At 50.3% G+C, this 13,734-nt stretch overlaps 1 protein-coding gene across 1 annotated transcript in view; it reads right to left on the bottom strand.

The window, feature by feature from the left end:
* The window catches only part of COL4A5 (collagen type IV alpha 5 chain), a 433,650-nt gene that overhangs the window by 29,780 nt on the left and 390,136 nt on the right, over positions 1-13,734 (bottom strand). Inside the window, exons 45-46 of the mRNA XM_078688785.1 lie at positions 4,413-4,541; positions 3,996-4,094 (exon numbers count right to left, since the gene is read on the bottom strand). Coding sequence (XP_078544911.1) covers positions 3,996-4,094; positions 4,413-4,541 — 228 coding nt within the window. The remainder of the gene's footprint in view (positions 1-3,995; positions 4,095-4,412; positions 4,542-13,734) is intronic.

The raw sequence follows: 13,734 nt of genomic DNA, 5'->3' as shown, positions 1-13,734 counted from the left end.
ACCATCCCAGCTGGCAAACACTGGATCCAATAAATGGCCATGCGTATGGGTGGGGGGGTGATTTAGCAGCTCTAAATAGTTATCCTGTAATTCCTGTTTAATCTCTACAGCCTCTTTCAGTCGTGCATCCTTAAAGTGAATATTCATATCTCCCAATAGCATAAACTTACTACGCCTAAGCGCCATATGTGCTACACATTCTTGCAGACTTTGTCTAAAATTGCCTAAACTTCCCGGTGGTCTGTAAAGAAGGATACCCGATATATGACCCTGAGGGCCAATTTGTAGTCCAAACCTGCCGGCCTCACAATTCTCTATCCCTAGAGATTCAAAAGAGCACACAAGAGGCGCTTTAGTGATCACTGCAATCCCCCCACCGCTTCCTGAGGGTCTATCCACCCTAGCCATGCTATAACCCGGCGGTAATGCCTCAATGACCTCAGGGTCTGAGTCCGCCCCCAACCACGTTTCTGTCAGGAAGAGTATGTCCAGCTTCTCCTCTAAAAGAAGATCTCAAATTTGCAAACCATGTTTAGGGAGTGAACTGCAATTCAGTAGGGCCCCTTGGAAACTACTTGCCCCTGCCTTACATGCTAGCTCTCTCTTAGCTTTAAAGGAACAATGGGGGCACTTGGTGGACGAGATTACCTCCAAAGTGTGCCTGCAACAATCCGCAACCGCGGGGCGTAATTCCCACAGCTCGCGTCCGTCATAGACTATAGGGACCGCGGAGGATTGAGCAGGGGGTAGGGCACTGGGCCGCGCCCGGTCGCGGATGGGCGCAGACGGGCTTAACTTTGGCGCAACTTCGGCGCGCCATCATCTTGTCCGCTGCGCGGCCGGATGCACATTGGTATATATGAGCCGTGCCCCGGAAGTGATGCTGTAGGTGGGAGGAGTCGCGTCCCTCCGCTCAAGCGGCACCAGCACCGGGGACGGACCGGGCAGTACAATGGGGCCAGATAACACAACACAGCTCCCCGCAAATGAAAGTAAGTATTTTAAAATACACAACAAGCCCTGTAGTTCTTAGTCAATCACAGTGCAAGTTTTTATAAAACAGTTAAAAATTCACACCCGGCAACTGGAGTTCGTATACAATTCACAGTGCAAGTTTTAAAGGCTATCTCAAACACACACAGCCCAGCACCTCGCTCGCGCTGCTCTCACCAAGCGCGGCAGATTAATGGCACCTTTGTAGGCTGTGGGTGGGAGGAGTTGCGTCCCTCCGCTCAAGCGGCACCGAAAAGCCGTGGCGGAAAGGGGACGGACCGGGCAGTACAATGGGGCCAGATAACACAACACAGCTCCCCGCAAATGAAAGTAAGTATTTTAAAATACACAACAAGCCCTGTAGTTCTTAGTCAATCACTCCTCTGACCATGATGCCAGTATCCCCTACAATCTAGGGTTTCAAGTTTAAACGTAATTACTAACAGGTAGGATAGTGTGGTAGGGCCTAAATTAGGAAATCTCCCTGCCCAACCTAATTAGTCTGAACAGGAATTGTTCACCCATAGGGATCCACACCCCCTGACGAATGCCCCAGACCTTACAGGCTATTAATGATGGCAGAAACATGTTGGCAGGTAGTAGTTGGTTGTGAGTCACTGTACCCACTACCAAACAATTTTTGACTTTTTAACCATACCTAGTGTTCCACTCAAAAAAGGTATTTCTCCTTGGCACACTAAGGTATTTTTTAATATTAAGCTGGATCCCCTGTCTTATCCAGTAAGATTTGTGTAAGAACTCTCTCCTATCTAGTCTGTCTTTGTGGAGGTTGAGTCCGCCTTGGTGGTATTGTCTTACCAGGGTGGGGAGAGGATTCCTTTGATGAAGCATGACACTAAAAAGTGAGTGAGGTTTCCTCTTCCATTAAGGATGACTTTCCATAGACCGTAATCTAAGGTTTAAGTTTCGCTCAGTCTATGTATGTGTCAGAGCCAATAACTATGGAGCACTAAGTACACAGTTCTTTACAATTTTGATAACAACTGTCACCATACACTTATGTTGTGTAAGAGGGAAAACAATACATTTATTTATGAAAACAAAATCACATCCCTATAAAAGAAATCAAACGTCATGCACCCCACATCTTTCGACTTGCACATACATAGTAAGGCAAGCCCTGAGACACAGAGGCCCGGGGCTACTGATTTATAGGTCACAGGTGGGCTTGGGCATAGCTGGTAGATAACCTCATGAACATGAAACCCTAAATCAATCCCATAGATAGGCACAGTAACAATACAATGGTCACGGGTGAATGGCCCCAATAAAGCACACTTGGCCGGAGGGGATACGCTCGCTCCTAAAACACCATAAAGTCAGATGCCACATGAGTTAGTGACACATAGTCAATCAGAACACTGGACACATTACCCACTGGCCGCATTGTGTCCACACGAGGTCAAAGCCCACCGTTAGGAACCATGTGACCTTTAATTTATGGATTTAAGACAGCAACCTCCCTCACCATATATGGTCTGCCGGAGAACTTTACAACCTGATGAAAATTGTATTTAGGAAGGATGCCAACTGAATGTAATGAATGTTTGACGGTCCTCGGACCCTGTGCTTGTAACTGTCCTCCCGGCTGCTTCGTTTGATTAAACAAACTGTTCCTGCTTTGCCAAACGCCTGTTGTCTCTCGTTTTTAAAGGTATTTCAAACTCAAGTAACAAATGCCATGAAGGTCTCGGCCTACTGCGGCCTCACCGGTGGCCAGTTTAAGCTGTCCTGATTTGTTCAAACCTTCGTCCTCTTTCATATTGCATCTTATGACCCTTCCATTCCTGCATGCTTTACTTCATGTCCACCCTTCTTAACTAAATACCTCAACTTTCAAACACACTTTAACCTGACACTTCTTAATGCTCCATCTTGAAGGTTCCAATCTATAGTGACTATCCCGTTTGCTATTAATTGCACCCTTTGCGCAACACTCTTTGATCTGATCCCTAATCAAAAAGCACAACCTATTCAGCCTGCTTGTTTTTTTGTTCTTCGGACGGTGGCTCACCCTGGTTTGCCTCTCTTGTTACACCGTACTCTTCTAAGTTATGGAGTTGAGTCTCAGCTCTGATCTTCGCATTCTTTTAAATATATTTATTTATTTATTTTATGAGATTTATAAAGCGCTCAAATACCCGCAGGTGTCTCGGCGCTAAGGACAGCGGGTTTATGCCAGATAGCAGAGGGACTTATTGGTTTAACAGCCATGTTTTTGTCATTTTTCTAAACACTAGTGAAGACTGGCTGGATCTGATCTCAGTTGGTAGAGAGTTCCAGAGTTTTGCTGTGGCAACGATGAGCGCTTATCACCCCATGAAGCAGTTTTAGTGCGTGGAACCTTGAGCAGATATGCGGTAGATGAACAATATATAGTTTATTTCTATGTTTGTCTTTTAAATATGGTGCACACCTGGCAGCTGACTCTTGTAACCAAGATGAATGAGGAAAGACACTTGCCCCACTTTTCACTTTCAGTTTTAAGTCATTTAATACACCAAGAGTAGGTGACCTGTGTGCACAGCAGGATCACTTAGGTTCTCATTTCAAAATCACATCCTATTGAAAAAAACACACAACCAAGTACGCCTCAAGACAGATCTGTATCCCAAAGGACATTCCCATATCAGTGTTGATTTGCTAAAGTATCAGGAATAGGAGAACTGACATCACACACCCTTTGACTGCAGACAGCATCACAAGGTGTCCTCTACCACCTTGCCCCTCAGCAGTCAAATATTTACTTCTGCTGTGCTGGTGGAAGAGCAAAGAATAAAATGTCAGAGATGGAACTGGGTCAGGAAGCCACGTCTACTTTCTGTTCATGATGCTGAATTGTAACCCCTGAGATGCCAATATCAGTGCCAGGCACACGAAAGAGCTCACCTGTGACAGTGATTGCTAATTGGCGTCTTTTAATTTTCATCACATTTCCTCCTGATTTGGATGCAACACTTGATCCAGCCTGCATATCTTACCTGGTTGACCTGACTGTCCCCGGTCTCCTTTCCGTCCCAACTGGCCTTCGAACCCTGGAAGTCCATCTCTACCAGGATCACCAGGTTGCCCAACTGGTCCTTGAAACAAAAAGTTGGACCCAATGTAAAAATATGTGCAAAGCAGGTGAGACAGAAGACTTGATAAATGTGTTGAGAACATTGAGTCTTGTACATACTACTCATCACTGCTCTACCAATAAATCAGGCATCAATATTGTATCAATGTAAGCTAGAGATGGGCCCCAAAGTGAATTTTCAACTAATAATACTTAAGGTTAGCAGTGAGCAAAACCTGGGTGGAGAAGATGCTCAAGATCCTCTACTTAACATATACTGAATATGAGTATTTGCTCAAAGATTGTCACATCTTGACTCAAAACACAAATGTATAGTTACCTGGTAAACCTTGAGGGCCAGGGGGCCCAGGAGGACCCGTCGATCCTGGCCTACCTGGTGGACCTGGTAAACCTGGAAGACCTTTTATTTCACGGATTTCACCTTTTGGACCTGGTAAACCTGGAAAACCTGTCACAAGCAAATAAAAAATATTTTAGAGTTAATCAGGGGGCTGTGAGTGCACAGTAAATACCAAAACTGTCTCCTAAAAAGATAACAGAACATAAACAGTACCAATAAAGTCAAGAAGCACGTGTTGCACCAAACATACTTAAATGAAAGTTATATTAGCACATTGCCACCAAATTAAGGGAAAGCTTCCAAATTAGAAGTTTTCTCCATTCCATGAATGCATTTAACCTGTTAATACAAATGTATAATCTATATCAGACGTTAATCATCAGGATATTATTGAATATTATTGGCTAAATAGAGTAGAGAACATCAACAAATACCTGTAACTAAAAACTGAAAGAGGACCGTGGTTTCCAAAATCCACAGGTTTGCACAGTTAGCTGTGAAGACTAAAAAGCAAAGAGTCACCTACAAAAAAGGGAAGGGCATGTACTTGCACAGTGTTCCAAGTACTTTATTTGCCTTGCCTCTGTTCTGCCCAGGTTGCCAGTTCAAGTACCCTTAAGACATTTAAGAAAAAAAATTGGAAACCGAGAAACTGAAAACTAAAACCAGGAGATTGTGTAATTGTAATAAGGAAATAGTGAACATCTCTTAACCCTGCATCAAGGCAGTGGCCTCTGTAGAAGACAGACAGTAGTGCATACCACAGCCCTATGAGTACGGCGCAATACATCCAATAGGGCTAAATTTGAGCAAATCCGTGCATGTTATTTTGGATGTGGTAGAAATTATGTCATGTACAATTTATAATCCACCATTGTAAAAAGGTATGCATTCAGGCAGATACAAAGAGTGTACCCATGCCCCATTTAGAAAAAGACAGACTCTCAGGTTCGCGAATACTGGTGAAAGATTATCTAGAAAAAGAATCTAAAGCTATCATGAGTATTAATAAAAATGCAAAATGTAGGCTATAAGGAAAGTTACTCAAGTAAATTGACACAAGAGTGCGCCTTACATCAACTGCAGAGAAAAGCCATATCATTTGGTGAATCCAGTGGTGTTCACTTGGTACTCGCTGTAGTAGGGTGAACAGAATGAACACAGTTTTATAGTGCACTGCTGCTTATAGATTTGTTCAAGAAATTCTGTAATTTTTGAAGCAGGCTTGAGTTAGCGTGCCTGGTTGCAGTCTGGCCTCACAGAGTACGTTAATACCCCACTGCCAGGATGTCTGTACCTCAAGAATAAACCAAGAGGGGTTCAACTTTAGAGCTTTTACTAGAAGAAATTGACACCACATCCTCTTATAAATCTCACCTAAGACAACGCGCATGCGCCTTTGCTTGCAAGAGATTTTCTTTACCAAGAGGGGCTTGGAGCCTGCCCATTACTTACCATTTGTTGGCTTCATTGTCACTTTTTTTGCTGCCTCCTAATTGGACAGTGAATGCCACTTTCACTTCTGTAGTAGGGGATCTCTGTGTATAGTCATAATCTAGTGAATAGTCCCGCCCATGTGCGTGGGCCCCGGAGCAATCAAAAATAATCTCTTACAGTGTCAAAAAATGCAGAAATGCATAGACACTTAAGAGAGAATTTAAAGACAGATAATGCAGCCAAAAAAGGCTACACTGTCCAGTACTTCAACTAGAAATTCCACCACAAAATCCACAAAACAGCAGAGCCTGTACAGATTTCCCTTGCTTAACAGCAAAATCCCTCAGGAATGATAGAGAGAAGAACCTGGACAGACAAGCCCCATAGGCTGCCATTATGTGGCTTAAATAGGATACTGTGCCTTTAAGGAACCTTCCAGAACCTTCTCCCAGTATCCCAGAATGCATAGCAGGTCCAACTTAGTTTCAGTTCTTTTTTCCGGCTCCTGCAAGCAGGACCCTGGAGCATTGAGCTCTCCCTTTTCAAGGGTTTTGTTGGTGTTTTTCACTAAATTCGATTTTTTTGTACTTTTAAAGTACTTTGGTGACTTTCTTCTTGGGTTCTGCACTCTTTTGTTGTCCATAATGCCAGCATTATTTGACAAATGCCCGGAGTGCTCCAGGAAGAAGGCCAAATCAGACCCCCATGAGGTCTGTATTCTCTGCCTTCCCTCTTCCCACATCCCTGAGGATTGTGTGATCTGTAGAGGCTTCTCTGGCAGGACCCTGAAGGACAGGCGGAAGATCAGACTTCAGGGACTTGAAGAAAGAAGATTGAAGGCTCGAGGTGGGTCTGGAGGGGCTTCTACTGCCCATGCTGTGGCCTCTGGGGGACTCCCCAGGGGCAGGAAGTCCAGCTCATGCCCAAGCTCTCCGTCTGGGTCAGTTGCGATGACCACGACGTCGAGAGGAAGGTCCACGGCCAGTTCCCGGTCTCCCCAGGGCTCTGGGTTGAGAAAACGTCGTCCGTCGACGTCGAGGGACGTTTACAGGCCGCCGTCGAAGCCGGTGTCGATTTCCTCGTCGTCGCCGTCGGCGTCGAGTGGACGACATCGGAGGACCCGGCGTCGGCGCTCGCCGTCGAGGCGACACCGCCGTTCGCCGTCGAAGACATCGTCGTTGAGGGGATCCTCGTCGTCAAGGTCGCCGTCGAGACGGGAGAAGTCTCTGGCGCCGAAGACGTCGACGTCAAGACATTCAAAGAGATCGACGTCGAGGCGTTCCAAGAGGTCGACGTCGAGACGTACGAAGAGGTCGAGGTCGCCGTCGAGGCACCATCGCCCGTCGTCGAGATTTCGTGGTTCGTCCATCTGGTCGGGGTCGACGTCGAGACGTAGACACCGGTCGACGTCGAGGAGTGTGGAACGGTCGACGCCGAAAGGCCGCTCGACGTCGAAGGACCCACGGTCGTCGTCTGAGCACCGATCGTCGGCGTCAGGAGGTCGTAAGGCCAGGCCCAGGACTGTGGGGGGCTCCCCACAGTCCGGACGGGATGATGGTTCGCCGGGAACGGCATATTCCGAGGTATATACCCCGAAGAAGCCTTCTGCACGTCCTCCTCTGCCTCCTTTACCCAGGGGTCCACCTCCGAGGGCTCCGACCCCTCCTCCTCCGTTGCCTCCTCTGCCGGCTCCGCAGGCCCCGGTTCCGGTTACTCCCCCTCCCCTGGTTCCACCGAGAGCGGTGTCGATGCCCAAGTTTCCGACTCCGCCGAAGAAGACTCCTAAGTCGAAGCCTCCGAAGCCTAAGGCTTCCGAACCGGGGAGGCCGACGGAACGTCCCAGGCCCAAGAGATCGAGGTCTCGCTCGGGTAGAAGAGACAGATCTAGGAGTGGACGCGGATCTTCCTCGAGATCCAGGCATCGCCATAGGAGGCGTAGGTCCAGGTCACGTTCTGCCTCTGGGACCCGTTCTTACTCGCCTACGCTGTCTGATTCGCCGGAGACTAGAGTGTCTCCGATAGACGATATTGGCACATTCCAGGAGGTCCTCCTGCATGGGGCGGCGAAGTTGGGGATCAAGGTTGAAGCGCCTACACCTTCTACTTCTGTGATCTTTGAGACATTACATAAGAAACACATGTCTCGCCCCCTACTGCCTTTGGTGCCAGGACTCCTCGAGCCGGCTGAACAGCTCTTCCTAACACCGGCAGTGGTGAAGTCCGTGCCTTCTAGGCTCCTCAAGAAATACAGAGCTCCAGACTCGGACCCAGCTTTCTTGAGAAAGGACCCGGTACCGGATTCAGTGATTGTGACGGCGGCTCGGAAGCTTCATGCCACCTCCCCTGCATCCACTGTGCCTCCGGATAAGGAGAGCCGCTGGATTGACTCTGCTGGACGGAAAGCGTGTGGTACGTCCTCCTCATCGATGAAGGCCGCCAGTGACTCGGCATTGTTGGGACGATACGACCGCGCACTGTGGGACTCTATGGAGCAGTTTGCGGACCTTGTTCCTCGAGACCGCAGAGAGGACTTCATGGAGATCGTCCAGGAGGGGATGCTGGTCTCTAACCAGGCCATCAGCGCCGCGGCAGATATCTCCTTGCTGTCTGCGCATGGATACTGCCACGGGATTAATCAGAGGCGCCATGCTTGGCTCAGATTGACGTCACTTAAACCGGAAGCGCAACAACGTGTGGCGAATCTTCCGTTATCTGGAGACACCCTCTTCGGAAAACACGCGGATGACGAGATGGCCAGGATGAAGGCCGAGGCGGAGACCCTGACGGCGGTGGGCTTGGAGAAGCCCAAGGAAAAGAAACCCTACCGCCAGTTCCAACGGCGGTTCGGGTCACAGGGTCGTGGAAGGGGACAGTCTTCTGGGCAACATCAGCAGCAGCAACAACAGCAGCAATACAGAAGACCCTTCCAGAAGCGTCAGAGGGGGAGAGGAACTCAGCAGTCCTCTGCCGCGACCAAGGGCCCGGCCGGGTCTCGACCCTGAGCGGTTACTTCCCCCTCGTCCGTTACCCGCTCCGGTGGGGGGAAGCGTTCAATATTTTCTGGCAGAGTGGAGAAAAATTACTCAGGACAAGTGGGTGCTGAATATTGTTTGCAATGGATACAGTCTTCGGTTCATCAGCCCGCCTCCATCGATCCCTCCGGTCAGCTTTCAGTACCAACTGCGCGAGCTCCAGGCGGAGGCAGACATCCTGCTAAGGAAAAGGGCGATAGAAGACGTACCTCCGTCTCAAAGAGGAAGAGGTCTTTATTCTCGGTTCTTTCTTGTCCGCAAGAAGGACAAGAATGAGTTCAGGCCTATTCTGGACTTGCGACAGGCAAACAAGTGGATTCGCAGAGAAAAGTTTTGCATGCTGTCGTTGCATCAGATCTACCCTCAGCTGCAACGAGGAGATTGGATGTGTGCCATAGATCTACAGGATGCATACTTCCATGTGCCAATTGCATGCAAACACAGGAAGTTTCTGCGCTTTCAAGTCGGCACCAATCACTATCAGTACACGGTGCTTCCCTTCGGGCTGAAGTCTGCACCCAGGACATTTTCGAAATGCATGGCAGTGGTAGCGGCACACCTGAGGAAGAACAAGGTGTTTGTCTACCCGTACCTGGACGATTGGTTGATCAAGGCCTCCTCCTTCTCGGAAGCTCAAGCACACTTCCAGAAGACGTGCGTTCTCTTGAACAAGCTGGGGTTGCACATCAACATGTCCAAGTCTGTCCCGACTCCGGTCCAGTGCATCCAGTACTTGGGAGCCTCCATCAACACGCTGTCAGCAAGCGTGTCTCCTTCGGAGGAGCGACGTTTATCACTCCTTCGGAAGGCTCAGACTCTCATGTCTACTCCATCCACGACAGTGAGGACGGTGTCTTCTCTGCTGGGATCGATGGCCTCGTGTATCTTCCTGACGCCACATGCACGGCTGCACATGAGACCGCTGCAGGAGTGCTTGGAGGATCAATGGGACCAGAGGAGAGGATCTTGGGACGACAAGATACGACTGTCTCTACATGCTCTTCAGTCTCTGAAGTGGTGGTGCTCGAAGGAGAATCTCCTCAGAGGGGTTCCCTTCCACAAGGACATTCCCACACAGACTATCGTGACGGATGCTTCTCTCCAGGGCTGGGGAGCGCACTCCGGAGACCTGCAGATGTTATGTTATGTTATGTTATGTTATGCACTTTTGTATTGCGCACAGCTGCCCCAGCTAAGGGGCGTCCTGGCGCATGGCAGGCAATGTGCAACAGATTAGCAGAAACACAACACAGATAAAATAGTTTATTTAAAAAGGAAAGTTTTCAGTGCTTTGCGGAAGGCCAAAAGGTCATCCAATAGCCGCAAGTCCACTGGGAGGGAATTCCAGAGTTCAGCCGCCCTAACCCGGAAAGAGCGACCACCAACCCGACACAGCCTGTATCGGGGAACCACCGCGAGAGCTTGGCCTCCCGATCTCAGAGCACGGGAAGGAACATACCACGACAGGAGATCAGCAAGAATTGGCGGACCTACTCCCCTCAAGATCTTAAACGCCAAGCACAACACCTTAAACTGGATGCGTGATTTTATGGGGAGCCAATGCAAAGATCTCAAGACTCCCGAGACAGAACTCCTTCGAGGTAAGCCAACAATGGCTCTCGCCGCGGCATTCTGCACGCGTTGGAGGCGGGTGGTCCCAGCCACATTGGTCCCTACCAGAAGCGAGCTGGCATAGTCCAGGCGAGATAATACCGTGGCCTGGACTATCAGCTGCCTGGTACCACGGTCAAAGAACTTAAGAATGGGCCTCAGCGACCGCAAGATACCGAAACAGCAGGCCGCGATTTTCTTCGAGTGGCCCTCATAGCTAAGAGCAGGATCCATCCAAACTCCCAGATTCCTAAGTTCAGTGACCGGGGTAGGGGCCGGCCCCAGTTCAACGGGCCACCACTTGTCCCCCCACAGTTCCGCCCTCCTGCCAACGATCATGATCTCGGTTTTCTTCGCGTTGAGCTGGAGACAGTTGTTCTTCATCCAGCTTGCCACCGCCCTGAGTCCACTCTGAAACCTGGGGGCATCCCGGTCCGCATCCCCGCTGATAGTAACCGCTAGCTGAGTATCGTCGGCATACGAGACCATAGTCATGTCCCATTGCTTGACGATCTCAGCCAGCGGTCTCACGTACAGATTGAACAACGTGGGACTCAGCGAGGAGCCTTGCGGGACCCCCTGTCTCAGAGGAAGGAATTGGGACTGGAACGGTGGCAGGGCAACGCTAAAGAAACGATCGTTCAGGAAAGAGCGAAACCACTGGAGGGCAGAACCACCCAGCCCACTCTCCTCCAGGCGATGCAACAGGATAGGATGGGACACGGTGTCGAACGCGGCGCTCAGATCTAATAAAACGAGCGCCGCTGTCTGCCCCGCATCCATCACTGTGCGCAGGTGTTCAGCCATGGAGAGAAGGGCGGTCTCCGTGCTGTGACCAGCACGGAAGCCATTTTGGGTGGGATCCAAGATGTTAACCTGGATAAGGTGGGCCGAGAGAACTTTGTTGACATGGGCCTCCATTACTTTGGTAGGCCAGGGAAGCAAAGAGATAGGCCGATAGTTTTCGGGCTTGTCTGGGTCCAATGAGGGTTTCTTTAGAATGGGAGAAACCACCGCCCGCTTCCAACTAAGGGGGACCGTGCCCGACTCCAACGAGATGTTGCTCAAGGAGTGTACCACGGTCCGACCCAAGAACGACTCATCTCTAAAGAGAGCCGAACTAAGAGCGTCAGCGGGGGACCCAGATTTCACCTGCTTTGCCAAGATGTCAAACCCTTCAGATGTCAACAGGGGCAACACGTGCAGGGCCGTGTCTCCACAGATGGAAATCGGAGACTCAACTGGGGGTCCTGTAGATGGAAAGGTCTTATAGATGTTTTGGACCTTTTCCTGAAAGAACTCCGCAAGGGCCTCACAATGTGCAGTGGAGCCAATCGTCGGGGCACCAGGGCGCTTAGCTAGAAGGTCCTTCATCAATTTGAAAATAGTTTTCGAGGGATTAGAGCTGTTGCCAACTTCGGCAGTATAGTAGGCTGCCCGAGCACGGCACACAGCCCGATGGTACACTTTGACGGAGGCGAGATAAATAGCTTTTTTCCCCGAATCGTACGCCTTCCGCCAAGCCCTCTCTGCACGCCTACAGCTACCCTTGAGCGCACGTAGGGCGCCATCGTACCAGGGGCTAGATTCTCTAGCACTGGTCTTACAGGCGGTAAGTGGAATAAGCGCATCAAGCGCCTTGCAGATCCACGCGCAGAACCCATCGTAACCTGAGTCAACCGTTACAACCGGGTCTAATGGCTCGGCAGCGAGGACACGGTGCAGATCTTCCAACCGTAATTTACCCCAATGCCGCCTTACGACCAGCTTGGCAGGAGGAATAACAATGCTACCTGGTAAAGGGGTACTAATGGCGACCAAAGAGTGGTCAGTCCAGCCCAGGGGCGAGACGGCAGTGACAGAAGCATCTGCCAAATTAGTGAAGAAGGGATCTAGCGTATGGCCACCGGTGTGAGTGGACTGCTGAACAAGTTGCGTCAGCTGTAAAGCCTCCAAATCCGCGAGAATGCCACTGACCGCCGGGAGGTTGGGTCTGTCGAAATGGAGATTGAGGTCCCCCAAAATAGAAAAATTGGGACACCCTACCACCAAGGAGCTGACCACATCAGGGAAAGCAGCGCGAAACGCCGCCTCGCTCCCAGGGGGGCGATAGACCACCAACCCCGAAAGTGAAAAGTGAGGGGTAACCAGAATCTTAAACATCGCACTTTCACATCCCGCAATGGTCAGTGCGGACCAGCAGCAAGTAAAACTAGAACGAATAGCCAGGGCAATTCCCCCTCCCCTAGAGGATCGATTAAGGGTAAGGACTGTATAGTCCGGGGGGAATGCCAGGTTAATAATGGCCGCGTCCTCGTCTTTCAGCCATGTCTCGGTGATAGCCACGATGTCTGGGCTTTCATCCTGCAGCAGATCAAATACTGCCTGATAGTGCGACACCAGAGACCTAGCATTAAAACTAAAAATGCGAAGAGCATGTTCCGGACGGTTAGTGCAAACGGCTGCCACCGAATGCGTGGGGACGATGGAGGTAGCTCGCTCCAGAAACCACTGACAGCCAGCACAGTAGTAAGGACCAACTAACGGATGTAAGAGCGGTGTACTACACCTAGCAGTCCGGCGTCCTAAGTCTCGCAAGGTGTCGCAAGAGTATGTCAGCATGGCTGAAAGGAACACCCGCACACCGCGCCAGCAGGGCCGAGCCCGAGTCCCGCACGTCCTTAGCGCGGACGGGCGCAGACGGGCAGGACTCAGGCACGACTCCGGCTAAGCGACGGCGTCCCGGCTGCGCGTTCCCGCTGCGCGGAGAGGACGACTTTAAATAGGCGTCCCCAGGACTGAAGCGAGCGTCAGGACGCTCTAAGATGGCGCCCGCAAAAAGCGCCAACAGCCCCAATCCAAAATGGCGGCTAAAGTCAAACAAATATGCCCCCTCGGGACCCGGACCCGCCAAAGCGGCGGTGCGCTAATATTTTATGTGCAGGTGAGTGGAAACCCTTTCCCCCAGGCAAGGCAGCAGAGCAAAAGAAAACTAAACGCATATAAATGCGCAATCCAGTTAAAATACAGCGCTGAGGAGCGACGCGCTAAAATGCTGAGCCAAAAAGTCCAGCAGAGCCTGACCGCCGTCAGATACCATGAGTCCGCCTTAAATAGGCGTCCCCAGGACTGAAGCGAGCGTCAGGACGCTCTAAGATGGCGCCCGCAAAAAGCGCCAACAGCCCCAATCCAAAATGGCGGCTAAAGTCAAACAAATATGC

This window comes from Lissotriton helveticus, chromosome 4_1, assembly GCF_964261635.1.
Source record: "Lissotriton helveticus chromosome 4_1, aLisHel1.1, whole genome shotgun sequence".
NCBI classification, from domain to species: Eukaryota; Metazoa; Chordata; class Amphibia; order Caudata; family Salamandridae; genus Lissotriton; species Lissotriton helveticus.
This window is presented reverse-complemented; position numbering and strand designations above follow the sequence as displayed.